At 45.3% G+C, this 22732-nt stretch overlaps 1 protein-coding gene across 1 annotated transcript in view; it reads left to right on the forward strand.

Moving 5' to 3' along the window:
• The window catches only part of LOC118964465 (protein piccolo-like), a 31309-nt gene extending 18915 nt beyond the window's left edge, over positions 1–12394 (forward strand). Inside the window, exons 5-8 of the mRNA XM_036976108.1 lie at positions 444–1844; positions 7924–8841; positions 8977–10587; positions 11057–12394. Of these exons, the coding sequence (XP_036832003.1) occupies positions 444–1844; positions 7924–8841; positions 8977–10587; positions 11057–12196 (5070 nt within the window). The 3' untranslated portion in view covers positions 12197–12394. The remainder of the gene's footprint in view (positions 1–443; positions 1845–7923; positions 8842–8976; positions 10588–11056) is intronic.
• Positions 12395–22732: the final 10338 nt, after the last annotated feature.

Consider the following 22732-nt stretch of genomic DNA (forward strand, 5'->3'; position numbering starts at 1 on the left):
TTGTTCATTCTCTCTTCTTACAAATTTAAACAACTTGTCTGACATGTTTTTAGCCTACATGGAAAGATTGGTATTTCACTTTACTAAAGAGAGACAAATCAAAGTCTCAATTGTAGTGGTTATGGCTATTTAATTTCCTGACTTGGTCTTGACTCATAATAATTCTACCAACACTACCAACTAAGGAATAGAAGTGGAAGTGCAGAGTGCTTTGCATATGCAATACACCTAATACTTAAACTGCAAGTCATGTTGAAGCTCAAAACTGCAACAATGATGTATCACAGAGTGCTGGATGATTTATGTCTCAGAGAGTAAGGAGAAATGTCTGATGATATCACAGCAGAAACATTTGCTTGTGCTGTTTTCCATCATGCAGATGTATAGCTGTATATGAAATTGATTAAATTCTGTATTCCTCTCACAATGGAAAACATTTTCAGGTGAATGTGTGGCTGTGTCTGAACTGCCAGATGCACAGAGCACTTGGAGGAATGGAACCTCAAGGACCTACCATGATGAAACCCAAGCCTTCCCCCAACAAAGTCTCTGCTCCTGCTGCTCCTCAAACGAGAGACACACCAACAGCATCTGGTCCTCTAAAAGTGGCCACTGCACCAGCCTCACCCAACAAAGAGTCAGTGACTCCAGCCTCTCAGCCTGTCCCCTCAAAACCTGAAGAGTCAGTGTCTGGGAAAATGTTTGGCTTTGGTTCCTCCATCTTCAGCTCTGCATCCACTTTGATCACTTCAGCTGTTCAGGATGAGCCCCACACCACACCGCCAGCTTCCCTCAAGGTGTCTGCACCCTTTGCGCTTCAAAAGCAGGAGACTCCCACACCAACTGGTGCCCAAAAAGGTGCACCAACACCAGTGTCACCCAAAAAAGAGGCTCAAACACCAGCCATAGCCCCAAAGAAAGACACCCCAATGCCAGCCTCCCCCCAAAGAAAGCCAGACTCCCCCACAATGACTGCAAAGCAGGACCAGAAACCTTCAAGTCCTTTAAAACCAGTAGACCCATCAGGGGCTAAGCAGGGGAGTGCTGCACAACCACAGCAGCAGAAGACTCCACAAGTCCAGCCTCAGCAGACCCCAGCAAGTGCACTGAAAGCAGAACCTGTGAAGCCTCAGCAGACCCCATCAAGTGCACTGAAAGCAGAACCTGTGAAGCCTCAGCAACAGCCTCCTAGAGTTGGGACCTCTCCAGGACTGGCTCAGAAGACACCACAGGAAAACCGGAGAACATCAGAAGTTCAGAAACCACCACAGCAGCCCAGCCCTGGGCGTAGGCAGAGTATTGCCATTCCGTCCACACAGCAACACCCCAAGCAGGAGTCAGGAGGCTTCTTTGGCTTTGGTGGTCCCAAATCTCAGTCTACCCCTTCAAAGCCTGAAGATTCAGTGTCTGGGAAGATGTTTGGCTTTGGCTCCTCCATCTTCAGCTCAGCATCCACTTTGATCACCTCAGCTGTTCAGGATGAGCCCCACACCACTCTGCCAGCTTCCCCCATGGTGTCTGCACCGGCCTCTCCCAAGATGCCCCCTGCAAAGGAGACCAAACCACCTGCTGTTCAGAATGCAAAGGAGAAGAAAGCAGAGAAACCCCAACAGGCCAAGGTCCCCACATTATTACAGGCCAACGTGGACAAACCCCGATCAGAGCCTCCAAAGGGAGCAGCATCTTCCCAACCAGTTCTCAAAGCAGGCCAGTCCACCTGTCCACTATGTAAGATGGAACTCAACATGGGCTCCAAGGACCCTCCCAACTACAACACCTGTACCGAATGCAAGAACACTGTCTGCAACCTCTGTGGATTTAACCCCATGCCAAGCGTTACTGAGGTAAGAAATTACTATTCTGGGAATTCATTTAATAAACGTAAAACAATTATGGCTACTCTTGTCAAATTGCCTTTGCCTACCAATGTTTTATTCAGTTGAAAGTTTCAATAATAGGGACATTTAAGGTATTTGTATTGAGTGCTTTAGTTACACGAATTGTAACATATCAATTCAACTTAAATACTGTATAATATTCAAGCAAGATACTTAGAAAAACGATGTCGTATGCAGACTGAATATTCAGATGGAAATATTCAGCATTATAAACTGGATGGTTCGAGCCCTGAATGCAGATTGGCTGACAGCCGTGGTACAGTGCCTTGCAAAAGTATTCGGCCCCCTTGAACTTTGCGACCTTTTGCCACATTTCAGGCTTCAAACATAAAGATATAAAACTGTATTTTTTTGTGAAGAATCAACAACAAGTGGGACACAATCATGAAATGGAACGACATTTATTGGATATTTCTAACTTTTTTAACAAATCAAAAACTGAAAAATTGGGCGTGCAAAATTATTCAGCCCCCTTAAGTTAATACTATGTAGCGCCACCTTTTGCTGCGATTACAGCTGTAAGTCGCTTGGGGTATGTCTCTATCAGTTTTGCACATCGAGAGACTGAATTTTTTTCCCATTCCTCCTTGCAAAACAGCTCGAGCTCAGTGAGGTTGGATGGAGAGCATTTGTGAACAGCAGTTTTCAGTTCTTTCCACAGATTCTCGATTGGATTCAGGTCTGGACTTTGACTTGGCCATTCTAACACCTGGATATGTTTATTTTTGAACCATTCCATTGTAGATTTTGCTTTATGTTTTGGATCATTGTCTTGTTGGAAGACAAATCTCCATCCTAGTCTCAGGTCTTTTGCAGACTCCATCAGGTTTTCTTCCAGTATGGTCCTGTATTTGGCTCCATCCATCTTCCCATCAATTTTAACCATCTTCCCTGTCCCTGCTGAAGAAAAGCAGGCCCAAACCATGATGCTGCCACCACCATGTTTGACAGTGGGGATGGTGTGTTCAGCTGTGTTGCTTTTACGCCAAACATAACGTTTTGCATTGTTGCCAAAAAGTTCAATTTTGGTTTCATCTGACCAGAGCACCTTCTTCCACATGTTTGGTGTGTCTCCCAGGTGGCTTGTGGCAAACTGTAAACAACACTTTTTATGGATATCTTTAAGAGATGGCTTTCTTCTTGCCACTCTTCCATAAAGGCCAGATTTGTGCAATATACGACTGATTGTTGTCCTATGGACAGAGTCTCCCACCTCAGCTGTAGATCTCTGCAGTTCATCCTTAGTGATCATGGGCCTCTTGGCTGCATCTCTGATCAGTCTTCTCCTTGTATGAGCTGAAAGTTTAGAGGGACGGCCAGGTCTTGGTAGATTTGCAGTGGTCTGATACTCCTTCCATTTCAATATTATCGCTTGCACAGTGCTCCTTGGGATGTTTAAAGCTTGGGAAATCTTTTTGTATCCAAATCCGGCTTTAAACTTCTTCACAACAGTATCTCGGACCTGCCTGGTGTGTTCCTTGTTCTTCATGATGCTCTCTGCGCTTTTAACGGACCTCTGAGACTATCACAGTGCAGGTGCATTTATACGGAGACTTGATTACACACAGGTGGATTGTATTTATCATCATTAGTCATTTAGGTCAACATTGGATCATTCAGAGATCCTCACTGAACTTCTGGAGAGAGTTTGCTGCACTGAAAGTAAAGGGGCTGAATAATTTTGCACGCCCAATTTTTCAGTTTTTGATTTGTTAAAAAAGTTTGAAATATCCAATAAATGTCGTTCCACTTCATGATTGTGTCCCACTTGTTGTTGATTCTTCACAAAAAAATACAGTTTTATATCTTTATGTTTGAAGCCTGAAATGTGGCAAAAGGTCGCAAAGTTCAAGGGGGCCGAATACTTTCGCAAGGCACTGTATATCATCCCGTATACCACTGGTATGACAAAACATGTATTTGTACTGGTCTAATTGCATTGGTAACCAATTTATAATAGCAATAAGGCACCTCAGGGGTTTGTGGTATATGGCCAATATACCACACCCCCTCGTGCATTATTGCTTAAATATACAGTGCCTACGGAAAGTATTCAGACCTCTTGACTTTTTCCACATTTTGTTACATTACAGCCTTATTCTAAAATTGATTAAAATGTTTATTTTCCTCATCAATCTACGCACAATATCTCATAATAACAAGGCAAAAACAGGTTTTGGCAGCAATTACAGCATCGAGTCTTCTTGTATATGACTCTACAAGCTTGGCACACCTGTATTTGGGGAGTTTCTCCAATTCTTCTCTGCAGATCCTTTCAAGCTCTGTCAGGTTGGATCGGGAGCATTGCTGCATAACTATTTTCAGGTCTCTCAAGAGATGTTATATCAGGTTCAAGTCCGGGCTCTGGCTGGGCAAATCAAGGACATTCGGAGACTTGTTCCGAAGCCACACCTGCATTTTCTTGGCTGTGTGCTTAGGGTCGTTGTCCTGTTGGAAGGTCAACCTTCACCGTAGTCTGAGTCCTGAGGGCTCTGAAGCAGGTTTTCATCATGGATCTCTCTGTACTTTGCTCCGTTCATCTTTGTCTCGATCCTGACTAGTCTCCCAGTCCCTGCCACTGAAAAACATCTGGATGGTGCCAGGTTTCCTCCAAACGTGACGCTTTTCATTCAGGCCAAAGAGTTCAATCTTGGTTTCAGATTAACTCTAGAGCTCTGTCAGAGTGACCATCAGGTTCTTGGTCAGCTCCCTGACCAATGCCCTTGTATCCTGATTGATCAGTTTGGTCAGGCGGTCAGCTATAAGAAGAGTCTTGGTGTTTCCAAACATCTTAAATTTAAGAATGATGGAGGCCACTGTGTTCTTGTGGATCTTCAAGGCTGCAGAATTGTTTTGGTACCCTTCCCCAGATCTATTCCTCTACACAATCTTGTCTCTGAGGTCTACAGGCAATTCCTTCAACCTCATGGCTTGGTTTTTGCTCTGACATGCACTGTCAACTGTGGGACCTTATATAGACAGGTTTGTGCCTTTTCAAATTATGTCCATTCAATTGAATTTTTCACAGGTGGACTCCAATCAAGTTGTAGAAACAGCTCAAGGATGATCAATGGAAACAGGGTGCACCTGAGGTCAATTTCGAGTCTCATGGCAAAGGGTCTGAATACTTACAGTTCAAGTGAGAAGTTTACATACAATTAGTTTAGAGTCATTAAAACTCGTTTTTCAACCACTCCACAAATGTGTTGTTAACAAACTATAGTTTTGGCAAGACGGTTAGGACATCTACTTTGTGTATGAGACAAGTCATTTTTCCAGCTCTGTCAGGAGGAATGCGGCAAAATTCACCCAACTTATTGTGGGAAGCTTGTGGAAGGCTACCCGAAATGCTTGACTCAAGTTAAACTATTTAAATGCAATGCTTTCAAATACTAATTGAGTGTATGTAAACTTCTGTCCCGCTGAGAATGTGATGAAAGACATAAAAGCTTAAATAAATCACTCTCTACTATTATTCTAACATTTCACATTCTTAAAATAAAGTGGTGATCCTAACTGACCTAAGACAGGGAATTTTTACGAGGATTAAATGTCAGGAATTGTGAAAAACTGAGTATAAATGTATTTGGCTAAAGTGTATGTAAACTTCCGACTTCAACTGTATCTAAATAAGGTATTTCTGTTTTTTGTTTTTTATATATTTGCAAACATTTGTAAAAACCTGTTTTCGCTTTGACATTCTAGGGTATTGTTTGAAGAGTAATGAGGATTTTATTTAATCCATTTTAGAATTAGACTGTAACGTAACAAAATGTGTAAAAAGTCAAGGGGTCTGAACACTTTCCGAAGGCAATGTTTATATATTTTTTTACAAATCGATTCTTGGAATCAAATATCAAAATATTATTGTTGAAAAATAATGTTGCGATATGTAACTGTATCGGTTTATTCCCCACACCCCCATCCCACATACAGTGTTAGGTTCTAATTCTCAGAGTAAAAAACTCTACGGACACTATGAAAGCTTTACCAAGTTTTTTCTGCCCAGAGGATGAATACAGCTGCATTAGACAAAGGATCTTTCCACCACCACAAGTATATACAGTGCCTTACAAAAGTATTCATCCCCCTTGGAGTTTGTCCTATTATGTTGCAATACAACCTGTAATTTAAATGGATTTTCATTTTCATTTCATGTAATGCACATACACAAAATATTCCAAATTGGTGAAGTAAAAAATAAAAACGTTACTTTTTTTTTTTACGGAAAAGTGGTGAGTTCTTGTGTATTCACCCCTTTGCTATGAAGTCCCTAAATAAGAGCTGGTGCAACCAATTACCTCCAGGAGTCACATAATTAGTTAAATAAAGTCCACCTGTGTGCAATCTAAGTGTCACATAATCTGTCACATGATCTCAGTTTATATACACCTGTTCTGAAAGGCCCCAGAGTCTGCAACACCACTAAGCAACGGGCACCTCCAAGCAAGCGGCACCATGAAGGCCAAGGAGCTCTCCAAAAAGGTCAGGGGCAAAGTTGTGGAGAAGTACAGATCAGGGTTGGGTTATCAAAATTTACGGAACTTTGAACATCCCACAGAGCACTGTAGAATCCATTGTTAAAAAATGGAAAGAATATGTCACCACAACAAACATGCCAAGAGAGGGCCGCCCACCAAAACTCACAGACCAGGCAAGGAGGGCTTTAATCAGGGAGGCAACAAAGAAACCAAAGATAACCCTGAAGGAGATGCAAAGATTGGAGTGTGTGTCCATAAGACCACTTTAAGCCGTACACTCTACAGAGCTGGGCTTTACAAAAGAGTGGCCAGAAAAAAAGGCATTGCTTAAAGAAAAAAATAAGCAAACATGTTTGGTGTTTGCCAAAAGGCATGTGGGAGACTCCCCAAACATATGGAAGAAGGTACTCTGGTCAGATGAGACTAAAATTGAGCTTTTTGGTCATCAAGGAAAACGCTATGTCTGGTGCAAACCCAACATCTCTCATCACCCCGAGAATACCATCTCCACAGTGAAGCATGGTGGTGTCAGCATCATGCAGTGGGGATGTTTTTCCATCGGCAGGGACTGGGAAACTGGTCCGAATTGAAGGCATGATGCATGGCGCTAAATACAGGGAAATTCTTTAGGGAAACCTGTTTCAGTCTTACAGAGATTTGAGACTGGGACAGAGGTTCACCTTGCAGCAGGACAATGACCCTAAGCATACTGCTAATGCAACACTTCAGTGGTTTAAGGGGAAACATTTAAATGTCTTGGAATGGCCTAGTCAAAGCCCTGACCTCAATCCAATTGAGAATCTGTTGTATGACTTAAAGATTGCTGTACACCTGCGGAACCCATCCAACATGAAGGAGCTGGAGCAGTTTTGCCATGAAGGATGGGCAACAATCCCAGTGGCTAGATGTGCCAAACTTATAGAGACATACCCCAAGAGACTTACTGCTGTAATTGCTGCAAAAGGTGGCTCTACAAAGTATTGACTTTGGGTGGGATGAATAGTTGTAAATGCTCAAGTTTTCAGTTTTTTGTCTTATTTCTTGTTTGTTTCACAATATGAAATATTTTGCATCTTCAAAGTGGAGGCATGTTGTGTAAATCAAGTGATACAAACCCCCCAAAACATACATTTTAATTCCAGGATGTAAGGCAACAAAGTAGGAAAAATGCCAAGGGGGTGAATACTTTCGCAAGCCACTGTATACTCCAATGTAGGCACTTCCCCCTTCTCTCTAATCCTAACATCAATTGTGGTATGACAGGAAGATGAAGTAAAGGGGTAATAAAGCATAATTTCTCCCTTAAGGGGATCTAGGTCAGATCGACCTCAACCCCTCATTTGCCCAATTCACAGATGTCCATCCGTATCCCCTATAGCAATCCTGTGTCTTCCTCCTGTCCACCCAGCACATTCCAAAGCCATCTGGCTCCTACAGATAACCATTAACTTCTGATGTAAAAATTAGTCTCTAGGATAGAAATGTCCCAAGTTTAACCCAGAATCCAACAACAGTATGTATCTAACACAACACTACACTTTCAGATGAAGGAGTGGCTGTGTCTGAACTGCCAGATGCAGAGAGCTCTTGGAGGAATTGAACCCCCAGAACCCCTCATGATGAAACTGTATCCCAACAAAGTTTTTGCACCTCAAACAATCACTGTCACACCTATTGCAGCTCAAAAGGACATTACAACACCTGCTGCATCTGTGAAGACAGACAGTCCAATCCCAAGCTCCCCTCAAAGGAAACCAGTTCCCCCTGCAGCTGAGATATCAAAAGCTGAAGCTACTAAAGCAGCAAGCACTCAAATGCCGGCAAGCCCAGCTCAGATGGCATCACAAGGGAACCGGAGAGCTTCAGAACCTCAGAAACCACCACAGCATCCCAGCCAGCCTGGGCGTAGGCAGAGTAGTGCCATCCCAGACACACAGCAACACCCCAAGCAGGAGTCAGGAGGCTTCTTTGGCTTTGGTGGTACCAAATCTCAGTCTACCCCCTCAAAGGCTGAAGAGTCAGTGTCTGGTAAGATGTTTGGCTTTGGCTCCTCCATCTTCAGCTCTGCATCCACTTTGATCACCTCAGCTGTTCAGGATGAGCCCCACACCACACCGCCAGGTTCCCCAAAGGTGTCTGCACTGGCCTCTCACAAGTTGCCCCCTGCAAAGGAGACCAAACCACCTGCTACTGAGAGAGCAGAGGAATCAAAAGCAGAGCAACCCCAGCAGGCCAAGGTCCCCCCATCAGTACAGGCTAAAGTTGACCAACCCTCATCAGAGCCCCCAAAAGGAGTAGCATCCTCCCAACCAGCTCTCAAAGCAGGCCAGTCCACCTGTCCACTCTGCAAGGTGGACCTCAACATTGACTCCAAGGACCCTCCCAACTACAACACCTGTACCGAATGCAAGAACACTGTCTGCAACCTCTGTGGATTTAACCCAATGCCACATGTTACTGAGGTAAATGAAATTGCAAGCACGTGGTATTTTATGTTCTTGTTTATTTCAAAAAATCCATTGAACACAGTCTGTTATTTTCAGTTTGATTATCATAGTTTACTCTTAAATTAAATTTGACTGAATATGTTTTTTCAGGTGAAGGAATGGCTGTGTCTGAACTGCCAGATGCAGAGAGCTCTTGGGGGAATGGAACCCCCAGAACCCCTCATGATGAAACCCCAACCCTTACTCAACAAAGTTTCTACACCTGTTGCACCTCAAAAGGAGCCTCCGGCAACTCAAAAGGAAAAGGAGACTGTCATACCTGCTGTAGATCAGAAGAAGGCCGCATCCACACTCCAAAAAGAAGAGACAACCACTCTTGCTGCACCACAAAAGGAGACTCCATTACCAGCCTCATCCAAAATGGGGGAGACACCAGTTAGAGCTTTAAAGCAGGACACTCCAACACCAGATTCACCACAAAATAAAAAATATCCTACACCACCAGGTGTTTCTGTAACAGATGAGGTCCCAACCACAGCTTTGCCTGTCAAGAAGGACATTTCTGCCTCAGCCCTTATCAAGGAGGAACCAACTTCTGCCTCCCCTCTCATCAAGGAGGTCACTGGTTCACCTCTCACTAAGGGGGCACCAGCCTCACCTCAAAATAATAAGGAACATATACTACCAGGGTCACAAAACAGAAAGGTGTCCCCAACACCAGGTTCAACCCAAGATAACTATGCTGGACAATCAGGTTTACCTCTGAAGAAGGAAGCACCATTTTCAACAGCAGTAGAGACTAAAGAGGTCCAACTTCCAGCTGCAGTTATAAGCAATGAGGCACCTGTTCCAGATTCACTCAAAACAAACGAGGCAACAACACTTGGCTCCGCAATGAAAAAAGAGCGTTCATCTACTGAGATCTCGATTGACAACCAGAAACCTGCAATTGTTCAAAAGTCGATGGAGCCACCAGCCACACCTACAAACAAGCAGAACAAGGTTGTTCAACCCTTACAGCAGCCAGAAAAGAAAATGCCTGCTGCACAGCCTCTGGCACAAGTACAGCCCCAGGAAGCTCCAAAGCCAGACCCCAAAATCACTCCCCCAAAGCAGGAGCTTGGGAAACCAGCCAGTTCAGCACCTGCTCAGAAGGCACTAGAAAACCAGGGAACATCAGAACCTCAGACACCACCACAGCAGCCCAGCCAGAGTAGTGCCATCCCATCCACACAGCAACCCCCCAAGCAGGAGTCAGGAGGCTTATTTGGCTTTGGTGGTCCCAAATCTCAGTCTACCCCCTCAAAGCCTGAAGAGTCAGTGTCGGGTAAGATGTTTGGCTTTGGCTCCTCCATCTTCAGTTCTGCATCCACTTTGATCACCTCAGCTGTTCAGGATGAGCCCCACACCACTCTGCCAGCTTCCCCCATGGTGTCTGCACCGGCCTCTCCCAAGATGCCCCCTGCAAAGGAGACCAAACCACCTGCTGTTCAGAATGCAGAGGAGAAGAAAGCAGAGCAACCCCAACAGGCCAAGGTCCCCACATTATTACAGGCCAACGTGGACAAACCCACATCAGAGCCTCCAAAGGGAGCAGCATCTTCCCAACCAGCTCTCAAAGCAGGCCAGTCCACCTGTCCACTCTGCAAGGTGGACCTCAACATGGGCTCCAAGGACCCTCCCAACTACAACACCTGTACTGAATGCAAGAACACTGTCTGCAACCTCTGTGGATTTAACCCCATGCCACATGAAACAGAGGTAATTAAACTGTCTATTTTTCATCAAAGTAATTTGGCTACTCTAACATAAATGTTGCACTTTATTTTACAACAGTTATTTAAGAATACTAACTATGCATTGACAGTGTCTATAGTTGCCAGTCATCACTTTTATCTGAGTTGTAAGATAGGATAACAAGCTTTGATGGAGCTCTTGTTATAACTATTGGCTTTTCTCCAAATGGTCTAATATTTGTTTATGATCTTCCTGGAAGCAAATTGTAATCTGGAAGAATTGTATTAATACAGTCTGATATAAATGATTCATTTGATTTAACATCTTCAGATTTAGAGCATTATGTCAGTAGTTTTACTACATGTTTGTAACATCTACTATGAAGCATTTAAATAGCAACTAAGATAAGAGCATCTGTAAGTCCTCAGACTGCAATACAATTCTACAAGATTGTTTGTTGAAAAAAATGTCCAATACTGTTATTTTATTTCAGGTAAAGGAATGGCTGTGTCTGAACTGCCAGATGCAGAGAGCTCTTGGAGGAATGGAACCCCCAGGACCGCCGATGATTAAATCCCAACCCTTGCCAAGCAAAGTCTCCACACCTGCTGCATCTCTAAAGCTGACCCCAGCACCAGCTAAACCCCAAAAGGAGGAGATTCCAACACCTGCGGCTGCCCAAAAAGAGATTCCTCCACCCACTGTACCTCAGGAGACACTAATACCGGCTGGAACCCCATCAACAGCTGCAGTCAAAAAGGAGGAGACCCCAGCACCAGGATCCCCACAAAACAAACATGCTCCACCTGCTGTGGCTGCAAAGGACAAACAGGAACCTATAATTGTTCAGAAACCAGTGGAACAAACAATTCCAGTGACACTCATACCCAGTGGTGCTGCTACACCTGCACAACAGCCAGAAAAGCAAACTCCTCCACTGCAACAGCCTGATGCTAAGCCCCCACCACAACTGCAGCACCAGCAAGTTCCAAAGATAGACCCCAAAACTGATCCCCTAAAGCAGGAGCCTGGAAAGCCTCAACAACAGCTTCCAAAAGGTGGGACCTCTCCTGCCAAAGCTGTATCACAACCACAGGCCAAGCCCCCAAAGCAGTCAGTGGGCTTCTTTGGCTTTGGCGGTGCTAAATCTCAGCCTTCTCAGTCAAAGCCTGAAGAGTCAGTGTCTGGGAAGATGTTTGGCTTTGGATCCTCCATCTTCAGCTCTGCATCCACTTTGATCACCTCAGCTGTTCAGGATGAGCCCCACACCACTCTGCCAGCTTCCCCCATGGTGTCTGCACCGGCCTCTCCCATGATGACCCCTGCAAAGGAGACCAAACCACATGCTGTTCAGAATGCAGAGGAGAAGAAAGCAGAGCAACCCCAACAGGCCAAGGTCCCCACATTATTACACGCCAAAGTGGACCAACCCCCATTAGAACCTCCAAAGGGAAAAGCATCTTCCCAACCAGCTCTCAAAGCAGGCCAGTCCACCTGTCCACTCTGCAAGGTGGAACTCAACATTGACTCCAAGGACCCTCCCAACTACAACACCTGCACCGAATGCAAGAACACTGTCTGCAACCTCTGTGGATTTAACCCCATGCCACATGAAACAGAGGTAAGACTGTGAAAATATGTTAATTACATTTGATTATGTTTATAACTTAAACATGTTTCAAGGCCTCTGTAATCCCCAATGCCGCGTTGAGCAGGTGTAATTTCTCGTGCACTATTCAGAAAATGCTAACCCCATAGGCACATGGCAGAGGTTGATATACTCACTAAACTGTTTTATTATCCAGCCTTAGACTAGTTATGTTGCTTCTAGAGGAGCCAGGTCTTATAGTTTTGCATTGTGTCGTGTCTTTACTATCATTAAATTGAAGACTTATAGTTTTTATCAAAGATTCTCTGTAATTAGTATTACGCGATCAACTTATTAATCATGTAAATGTAATTAACTAAGAAGTCGGGGCACCAAGGAAAAACATTCAGATTGCAAAGTTATAATTTCCTAAAATAACTTTTCAGATATTTTATCTGATCAATTAGTCTTCTGATTAATGAATTATTTACTTTACCTCACGTTAGTCTCATTCCAAACGTCGTAAATTGTTGGTTATCTGCACGAACCCAGTCTTCACTATGAGTCATCCATACATCAATTGTCTTAAATCATTTATTTATTACTAACTAAGTATTTCACTGAAATGCATAAACAAACAGTAAATATGGTTACAAGAAATGATAGGAGAATGTGCCCTAGTGGGCTAAACCGGCATGGCGGCTTGTTAGACAAAAGGGGAAGTGGGGGTCGACTAAGAAGTCACTACAGAGTGATAATTATAACAATTGAAATGTGAATCCTTTGCACATGAAGGCTCACTCATTCGGGAACAATTGCAATCAATATATATTTACACTCAGTGTGTCGTCTTGATCGCTGGTGAAAAGTTTGTTTCTGTTGGAGAGTTTCGTCCCCTTTCTCACTCTTTTCCCTCTCTCCCACTCTAGTCTCTCTCTCTCTCTCTCTCTCTCTCTCTCTCTCTCTCTCTCTCTCTCTCTCTGTCTTGGTTAGAGGGGATAGTGCAGAGTGAATTTCATTCATTTGTTATAGAATGGATGTTTCGCGGTTGTCATTCTTCACGTTCAATGATACCGAATTCCTAGCTTCAGACTAGTAATTCATATCAAAGACTTGTTCTTATTCTGTCGGTATCGATAGTCTAAGTGTTTAACCATGTGGTATGGTTAAAAGATTCAGCAATGGTCTACAGCCTTTGTCACCTCCTAATGGAGAAAAACATGGTCTGCTGATAATTTCTCAAAGTTGGGTTTTATTCGGAATTGCAGAAAGGGGCTGTCTCAGGACGCCTGACCATAACTGGGCTCAGGGGCGGTCCTCTGATTTAGTTAACTCCAATTCCCTTTTTGAGTTTTCCTTCATTAAACAGTCCAAAATCACATTGTAAAATTGTGTAAACAGTATCATACTCACTCATTCATCTTATACAACAATTAGATGTAAACCTCATATCTGAGGCTATTATATAAACAGCGTTATGGTAAGGTGGCCACACCGTCTCCCATGAGCTTCCCCAAGTTGTAACAAATGGACCAGTTCGTAGCTGGATTCTTCACAGATTTTTTATACTTTCTCCGGAACATGAAATTTGTTCATACCTCAAGTTCTGTGAGGTGGAAGGAATTAATCTGTTCTCTATGAAAATGTACTCTCTCTGTACTGTGTGTCCATGAGGAGATCCTCAGGAATGTACGACGTCTCTCTGACCAGAGCAACCTAGTTGAAGGAGGAAAGGGGGAGGCGGGGAGAGGGGGATGGGGCTCGCCACACCCAAAGAGGCAACGTCATGTCAATGGGTTTTTAGCTCAAATCCAGGTCCAGACCATGCAGACCAATTTTGGATTTGCATTTGCTACACAGGTCTTCTTATTGTCTTACATTGGATGAAAATGTATCAGTAGTAAAGCACCAGTGTTTGATATATCTCCCTTTGCTTGTGCTGTGATATGTGACGCTGTAGTCTACTCTATCAAATGTTTACTGAAACAGTGACTCAGTAACAGCGTAGGTCATTACAGGTTACTTGTGGTGATTTTACCTGCTGATGACTAATAATAACAGGCCTTGGCTTCCTGCTCAGACAGCTCACAGCAGTTCACCCAGCTGCTGGGGACGGATTGAGGGGTGGAGGCTGACAGGGCTAGGGCTGGCAACATGGATCCTCTCTGCTATATGCAGTTAACCTCCATTTTCACAGCCCGGTTTTCAGTGTTGTTGTGTTTCGCTCAAGACTTTCTAAAGGCTTAGTGGGTAAAGGGCCAATAAAAACATTAGCGGCCAGCAGGGACTAGTGGTGCAGTTTTCAAGAACCTTGAAATGCTAAGTGATTGGCACCCATTCCAGCCAAACAGACTTGTGTTTAAAAAAACACTGGCAATAGAATTAAATGTGCTGACGAGTTCATTCTTCTTTGGGGCAGAGCAGTTTATATTTGACAAAATATAGCATTTTCTCCACCATGTTTTGAGAGGGAGATGGATTTCAAAGTATGAGACCTCTACAAATGAGAGACTGATCCCTGCATTGGAAATGTGTGGAAAAGGATTGCCTGGAGAGCTGCCCAGACAATGCATTAGCACTGAGGTCTAAGTACAATGGCTCTATGTAATCTTTTGAGGGACCTCAAACAGTATTAAAACCATAGTCTAATGCACTCTGTGTGGGTGATGGCTGCCTGCCTCTTCCTGGGACATCCCTCTCATGGTTAGGTCTCAGTGGATGTGACATTACATAACGGCTCATGCGAGGCGATGTCTCAGCCTCGGCGGTCGGGCATCACTGAAACTGTATTAAAGTGATTAAGAGTTGTGCAACAGCATTAGCGAGATGGGATCTGCTGCTGCCGCTGGCTGGGGACTCCAGCCCCCGTGAGAGATGGCAGGGCCCTGTGATATGCTAATAGGCAGAGGTGAGCTGGATTAATTCCAACACAACACAGCATCAGTACAGCAGCAGCATGTGTCTCCTGCGGCCATCTGCTCCCCTCAGGGATCACTGGCTCCCTGCACTTCAACAGTTTCCTTTCAATTATACTCCACACGTTTGTTTGCTGCTAATAGTGGTGCACGTCTGTGTTGAATTTTAGTCACCAACACATTGACGCATGCTGGCATGTTGGGTGCTGCTCTCGCCTCTCGGTCACCTATGGGTTAACTAGTGTTAATTAAGGAACACCCTATTTCCAGGCTGGCAATGAAGAGTACTTCCCTTACAGCTAGCATTAGTCTTTCCCATTGGTTGTTCACTCGCAGGTGTGTGAGCATGCGATAGCATATGTGATTGAATGACTGAGTCCAACTTCGGCACTCATCCATGAGTACGTCCTAAAGGTTAATGAGGTGTATTATTATCATTATTATCATTATTTTTGTTGTTGGTTCCTCAAATTATAGCCATATCATATCAATATTCAGTATTATTATTGTTTCCTCATATTATCATTTCGATAGCATAAACTCTCCACATGGGACGCAAATAGCACCACTCTGATGTCAGTGTTCATACAGTGGGCTAGCTAGCCGATACACCAGGGTTCCAATGTAATAACATCTCTTAGTCACACAACTGGAGACCTTTTCTAAAGGTCATCTTTTGATGCTAATGCCTTTGTATTAAAATGGTGGGTTATTTTACACAAGCCTCCACAGGCAGGACACAAATATCGCCAGATTAAACCTGAAATGGTTGAATGGAAACTCAAAGATTTATGTAGCCCACTTAATTTATTTTGTTTGTTTGCTTTGGTTGCATTCTAGGTAATATATGATTATCAGTATTTGTTGCAGGTGACATACTGCATTTGCCACATTCAGCATTTTAATTTGTGTGCTAGTTGAATGTTGAATCTCACTAACAGGGCTATGAGAGTAGACCTCTCTGCTGTGTCTGAGCTGTTATGCTGTGGTGCTTCTCCCAGAGACAGGTTTTCAACCAGGCTCAGCCTAGCTCATACAACACTATGGCAGAATAATGCTCCATTTTATGAGGCTCTTACATAATCGACTCTCCTTCTCGTGTCTTTCATGGAGAGCAGACAATGCAGCCTGAGGTGTGGGTTGTGGGATACAGGGACACCGGCTACTACTGTATGTACACCACTCAACACACGCCTGTGTAACACTGAAGGACGATGGCTGGGAATGTGTAACTGCAGGGGCAGCTGACCGCCACATTGTCATACTGCATTGTGCTTCTCTTGAACCTTTTTTTCAGATTGCCAGACATGCTGCCAAAGCCTTTTTAGTGTCTACAGAATAATAAAAAGCAGTGGTTTGGTTAGAGGACAGGAGAGAGGGAGGAGCATTAGAACTAGATGGGCAAACGCCAGTAGCAAGTCTGTTCATTTCCCCTCTCTCATTTCTACTCTAGCTGATCTTATGAAAAAGGCTGAGTGCATGTTCTGTTATCTAGGACACCTGTGTTCCCTCCCTGGGTCTGTATACAGCTGTTTGCAATTGGACCACTATACTGGCTGCTTGGTTATAATGTTCCATACAGGGTAATATAGAGAGAAGCATTATTGCTGGTTGGCAGTCTGATAGTACAGATGTGCTGGCACCACCAATAGCCTCTGTATAAAAGGACAGTGCTATAACTTATTTTCTCAAATAAAAAGGACTCCTCAAAGATGTAAACAAAAAAAGCTGCAAGTCGTGGTCCACGTCTACCTCATAACCTTTAGGCCTAGCTGTAAGGCAGCAATCATCACACCCACCTCCACATCAAATGAAATGTTATGTCACATGCTTCAGAACAGGTGTAGACTCACAGTGAAATGCTCCAAGGTTATTAACCAAGGTCAGTGGCTTAATCTGTGGTACATTTGCTGTACTCTCAACTAGGAATTTCTAAATGTTGAGATGTGTTCCACTGTAGGCCCTGGTCCAGGCTGTTGCTGCTGCGATAAGGAGAAACCCCTTGGTGCATCCTTTCAACTCTTCTTCACAGACTGTGTGTTTCACAAGGTTCTAGCCAAGCTCTTTCATGTGGGGTTTATAACCATAGCACTTTATTTTTCAGTGTGTTTGTCTCAAAGCTCAAGTCACATTTATTTTAGACTTCTGAGGCTGTATGTTTGAAAGGATAGTCTGCAGAGCCAATCTGATTGAAAGGTGCGACCTTGCGCTGTCTTGGACCTGGTCTTCCTCAAATGATAGTAACCTTGATACAATTAGTGCTATGTAGAATCTCACTGCTGTAGCCTACTTTCCAGCTCAATTGACTCAGAGTGTAAGGTTGTTTAACTGGCGGTAGAGAAGTCAGAAGAAGGAGAGAAATAACTGTGTTTCCAACGGTGCAGTTTATTTACAAAAAACCCCACCGGAAAACAGAATAATAATAAAAATCAATGGGTAACATAACCCGACACACACCAGTACAGACGTACACATACACTTACAATAAACAATCACCGACAAGGACATGAGGGGAAACAGAGGGTTAAATACACAACATGTAATTGATGGGATTGGAACCAGTTGTGATGGAAGACAAGACAAAACCAATGGAAAATGAAAAATGGATCAGCGATGGCTAGAAGGTCGGTGACATCGACCGCCGAACACCGCCCGAACAAGGAGAGGGAACAACTTCGGTGGAAGTCATGACACAGAGTAATATCTCTGTTACTTTAGGGCAGTTGATCGGTGTGTTGTGCATAGGAGCAGTTCCTAGCTGTGATGTGCATCCTTTAAGCTAAAATATCCCTTCAAAATGGGAAAGTAGTGCTGCTTGCTATTATGAAGGGGGTCTCGGCTGTCAGTTGAAGGAGAGGGAATAGAATCTCCCACTAGAGACCTGTCCCCTTTCTTTCTTTCTTTCTCACTGCGGTGACGGTCTGCGCCAATATTCTGGCGCAGCATGGACGGCGTCCCATGTTTCCTCCGCGTGCCGGAAACAGTCATCCACTGCAGGAGCCTCGGTCTGACTCTGATGCCAAGAAGCCAAAACTGGCTGATACCCCAATACACACTGGAAGGGAGAGAGGCCAGTGGAGGAGAGGCGAAGCGAGTTCTGGGCCATCTCTGCCCAGGGCACGAACGCTACCCACTCCCCCAGCCGGTCCTGGCAATGGGACCTCAGAATCCTACCCACATCCTGGTTAACTCTCTCCACATGCCCTTTACTCTCGGGGTGGAAACCTGAGGTAAGGCTGACCGAGATCCCCAGATGTTCCATGAACGCCCTCCAGACCCTTGACGTGAACTGGGGACCCCGATCAGACACTATATCCTCAGGCACCCCGTAGTGCCGGAAGACGTGTGTAAACAAGGCATCCGCAGTCTGTAGGGCTGTATGGAGACCGGGCAATGGGAGGAGACGACAGAACTTAGAAAAACGATCCACAACAACCAGGATCGTGGTGTTACCCTGTGAGGGAGGAAGATCGGTCAGGAAATCTACCGACAGGTGCGACCACGGATGTTGTGGAACGGGTAAGGGTTGTAACTTCCCTCTGGGCAGGTGCCTAGGAGCCTTACACTGGGTGCACACCGAGCAGGAGGAAACATAAACCCTCACATCCTTAGCCAAAGTGGGCCTCCAGTATTTCCCACTAAGACAGAGGAGTGTGACGTATGGGCCCAATAGATCAGACGGTCGCGGACAGCAGACGGAACGTACAGACGCCCAGCTGGGCACTGGAGGGGAGCGGGCTCTGCACGTAACGCCTGCTCAATGTCCGCGTCCAGCTCCCACACTACCGGCGCCACCAGGCAGGAAGCCGGGAGTATGGGAGTGGGATCCATGGGCCGCTCCTCTGTGTCATACAGCCGAGACAATGCATCTGCCTTAACGTTCTGGGATCCTGGTCTCTAGGAAAGGGTCAACACAAAACGAGTGAAAAACATGGCCCACCTTGCCTGGCAAGGCTTCAGTTTCCTCGCCGCCCGGATGTACTCCAGATTGCAGTGGTCAGTCCAGATGAGAAAAGGGTGTCTAGCCCCCTCAAGCCAATGTCTCCACGCCTTCAAGGCCTTGACGACAGCTAACAGCTCCCGAGTAGAGGTCTAATTGTAACAGGAACCCCTGGCAGTTGGCAGCACTCCCGTTGTACTCCTGTGGCAAGGAGAGACGGATCCCACTGGGTTCAGGCGGGAAAGGGGTGCTCATGGGAGACCCCGGTTGTTCTGGTGGAGGCGCTGGAAGAACTCCCTGTCTCTCCCAGAGGTCCATTGTCTGGACAACGCGGTCCATGGCGGCACCAATATGGTAAAGTATTACTGCATGCTCCTGGACGCGCTCCTCCACTCCTATGGCCGGGGTACCGATTCCTGCTGACTCCGTAGTTCGGGTCGGTGATTCTGTAAGGGTGTTTAACTGGTGGCAGAGGACCTGGTCTTCCTCAAATGATAGTAACCTTGATACAATTAGGGCTATGTAGAATCTCACTGCTGTAGCCTACTTTCCAGCTCAATTGACTCAGAGTGTAAGGGTGTTTAACTGGCGGTAGAGAAGTCAGACGCAGGAGAGAAATAATCAACGGCGCAGTTTATTGACAAAAAAACCCACCGGAAAAGAGAATAATAATAAAAATCAATGGGTAACATAACCCGACACACACCAGTACAGACGTACACATACACTTACAATAAACAATCACCGACAAGGACATGAGGGGAAACAGAGGGTTAAATACACAACATGTAATTGATGGGATTGGAACCAGTTGTGATGTAAGACAAGACTAAACCAATTGAAAATGAAAAATGGATCAGCGATGGCTAGAAGGTCGGTGACGTCGACCGCCGAACACCGCCCGAACAAGGAGAGGGAACAACTTCGGTGGAAGTCATGACACAGAGTAATATCTCTGTTACTTTAGGGCAGTTGATCGGTGTGTTGTGCATAGGAGCAGTTCCTAGCTGTGATGTGCATCCTTTAAGCTAAAATATCCCTTCAAAATGGGAAAGTAGTGCTGCTTGCTATTTTGAAGGGGGTCTTGGCTGTCAGTTGAAGGAGAGGGAATAGAATCTCCCACTAGAGACCTGTCCCCTCTTTCTTTCTATTTACTCCTCTCTCTCTCTTCTGTCTTCAAAGGAAAATATGTTGACTTGTCATTCCTCAGATTTCAGAGAGAGAGCAGGGCCTGGGCTCATCGTCTTTAGAATGAAGCACTCTGCTTATTGCAGATTAGTGGGTCAACACGCTCTATTATCAGAGGTCCAGATTGATGAGAAGTGTGAGCACTTCGGGGGCTGCTAAAAGAACACTATATTAGCCAGCTTCAGCCGTTGCCAAAGGCAGCTGCCAGGAAATCAATAAGGAACCTACCAGCACGAGCTTCTATAAGAATAGAGTTTCTCTGATGGCCTGAAATATACAGCTACTAACACAACCCACTGAACTTTTATTCAACTCACCTCTCGGATGGGATGATATCAGATGTAAATCTCCAGTATTTCTGTACGCCAGCTTCTAGGGGCCTTGGCTAACGCACTGTGTGCTTGTGAATAGAGTAATGCAGCCAAGCTATTGGTTATGTTTTGTTTATGTTGACATGTGGACATGTTTACGGAAATAGTTCATGCTTGCTTACAGCAGCAGTGTGTTGGACCTAGAGTCTCTCAGGTTTCACATTTGTTTTAAAGAGCATTCTTTGCTGAGTTGCACACCTGTGTTATTTGATATCGATGCCTATTGATGTTGTAGCTGAATAAGATGAATGCCTCTTGTCGCTCAAGCCACTGTAAATGCTGTAACACACACTGTAAAATATGCAGAGGGGGCAAAACGTCATTGTTTCAGCTGGTTGATTGTTGGTCCAATGCATTAAAGAGAATGTGTGATTTAGTGTAGAGCTCAGCAGATACACAATGGTGGTGTTATATCTCTAGCTGGTATGGGGTCCCTGTGTGTCAATATAGCAGCTTCCTGAGAGCTGTCACTCTGAAGGCCTTGTTAATCCAGCTCTGAGACTAATCACAATTGACGACTCCCCCTGATCTCAACACAGAGCTCCTGCTCAAACTTATTAAAGGAATGGATGATGGTAGGCCCAGGAGTCAGGAGTCTCTACTGGAGTGGAAACCTAGTAACAGCCATATCATTACAAGATTCACCTCTCGAAACATTGTGTCTTCAACTCTGGCAAACACATGTATCTTGATCCTTCTAAACTCCCATTACTTGTATGTGTTGACATGATGTAGTGCCGATGTGTTGGTGTAATAGTAGTTGCTAAATATGACAACTTTACCTCATCTTACGGATACATACACGTAATCTATAATATATTGGATGCTTCAGCTTGGACTGAGGCCAGTATCCCAGCTGGAGAGGTGTGAGAGACTAGTCCATGTTTAGCCAGGGAGAGAGGAGAAGTACTTGGAGGCAGGGTAGTGTAGAGAGGAAAGGGACTGGGTGGACAGGGTAGTGTAGAGAGGAAAGGGACTGGGTGGACAGCGTAGTGTAGAGAGGAAAGGGACTGGGTGGACAGGGTAGTGTAGAGAGGAAAGGGACTGGATGGACAGGGTAGTGTAGAGAGGAAAGGGACTGGGTGGACAGGGTAGTGTAGAGAGGAAAGGGACTGGGTGGACAGGGTAGTGTAGAGAGGAAAGGGACTGGGGGGACAGGTAGTGTAGAGAAGAAAGGGACTGGGTGGACAGGGTAGTGTAGAGAGGAAAGGGACTGGGTGGACAGGGTAGTGTAGAGAAGAAAGGGACTGGGGGGACAGGTAGTGTAGAGAGGAAAGGGACTGGGTGGACAGGGTAGTGTAGAGAGGAAAGGGACTGGGGGGACAGGTAGTGTAGAGAGGAAAGGGACTGGGTGGACAGGGTAGTGTAGAGAGGAAAGGGACTGGGTGGACAGGGTAGTGTAGAGAGGAAAGGGACTGGGCGACAGGGTAGTGTAGAGAGGAAAGGGACTGGGGGGACAGGTAGTGTAGAGAAGAAAGGGACTGGGGGGACAGGGTAGTGTAGAGAGGAAATGGACTGGGGGACAGGGTAGTGTAGAGAGGAAAGGGACTGGGTGGACAGGGTAGTGTAGAGAGGAAAGGGACTGGGGGACAGGTAGTGTAGAGAGAGGAGAGGGAATGGGGGGACAGGGTACTGTAGAAAGGAGATGGACTTGGGGGACAGGGTACTGTAGAAAGGAGATGGACTTGGGGGACAGGTAGTGTAGAGAGAGGAGAGGGACTGGGGGACAGGTAGTGTAGAGAGAGGAAAGGGACTGGGGGGACAGGGTACTGTAGAAAGGAGATGGACTTGGGGGACAGGTAGTGTAGAGAGAGGAGAGGGACTGGGGGGACAGGTAGTGTAGAGAGAGGAGAGGGACTGGGGGGACAGGGTACTGTTGAAAGTTGATGGACAGGTAGTGTAGAGAGAGGAGAGGGACTGGGGGGACAGGTAGTGTAGAGAGAGGAGAGGGACTGGGGGGACAGGGTAGTGTAGAGAGAGGAGAGGGACTGGGAGACAGGGTAGTGTAGAGAGAGGAGAAGGACTGGGTGGACAGTGTACTGTAGAAAGGAGATGGACTTGGGGGACAGGTAGTGTAGAGAGAGGAGAGGGACTGGGGGGACAGGTAGTGTAGAGAGAGGAGAGGGACTGGGGGGACAGGGTTCTGTTGAAAGTTGATGGACTTGGG

This window comes from Oncorhynchus mykiss, chromosome 1, assembly GCF_013265735.2.
Source record: "Oncorhynchus mykiss isolate Arlee chromosome 1, USDA_OmykA_1.1, whole genome shotgun sequence".
Classification (NCBI taxonomy): Eukaryota; Metazoa; Chordata; class Actinopteri; order Salmoniformes; family Salmonidae; genus Oncorhynchus; species Oncorhynchus mykiss.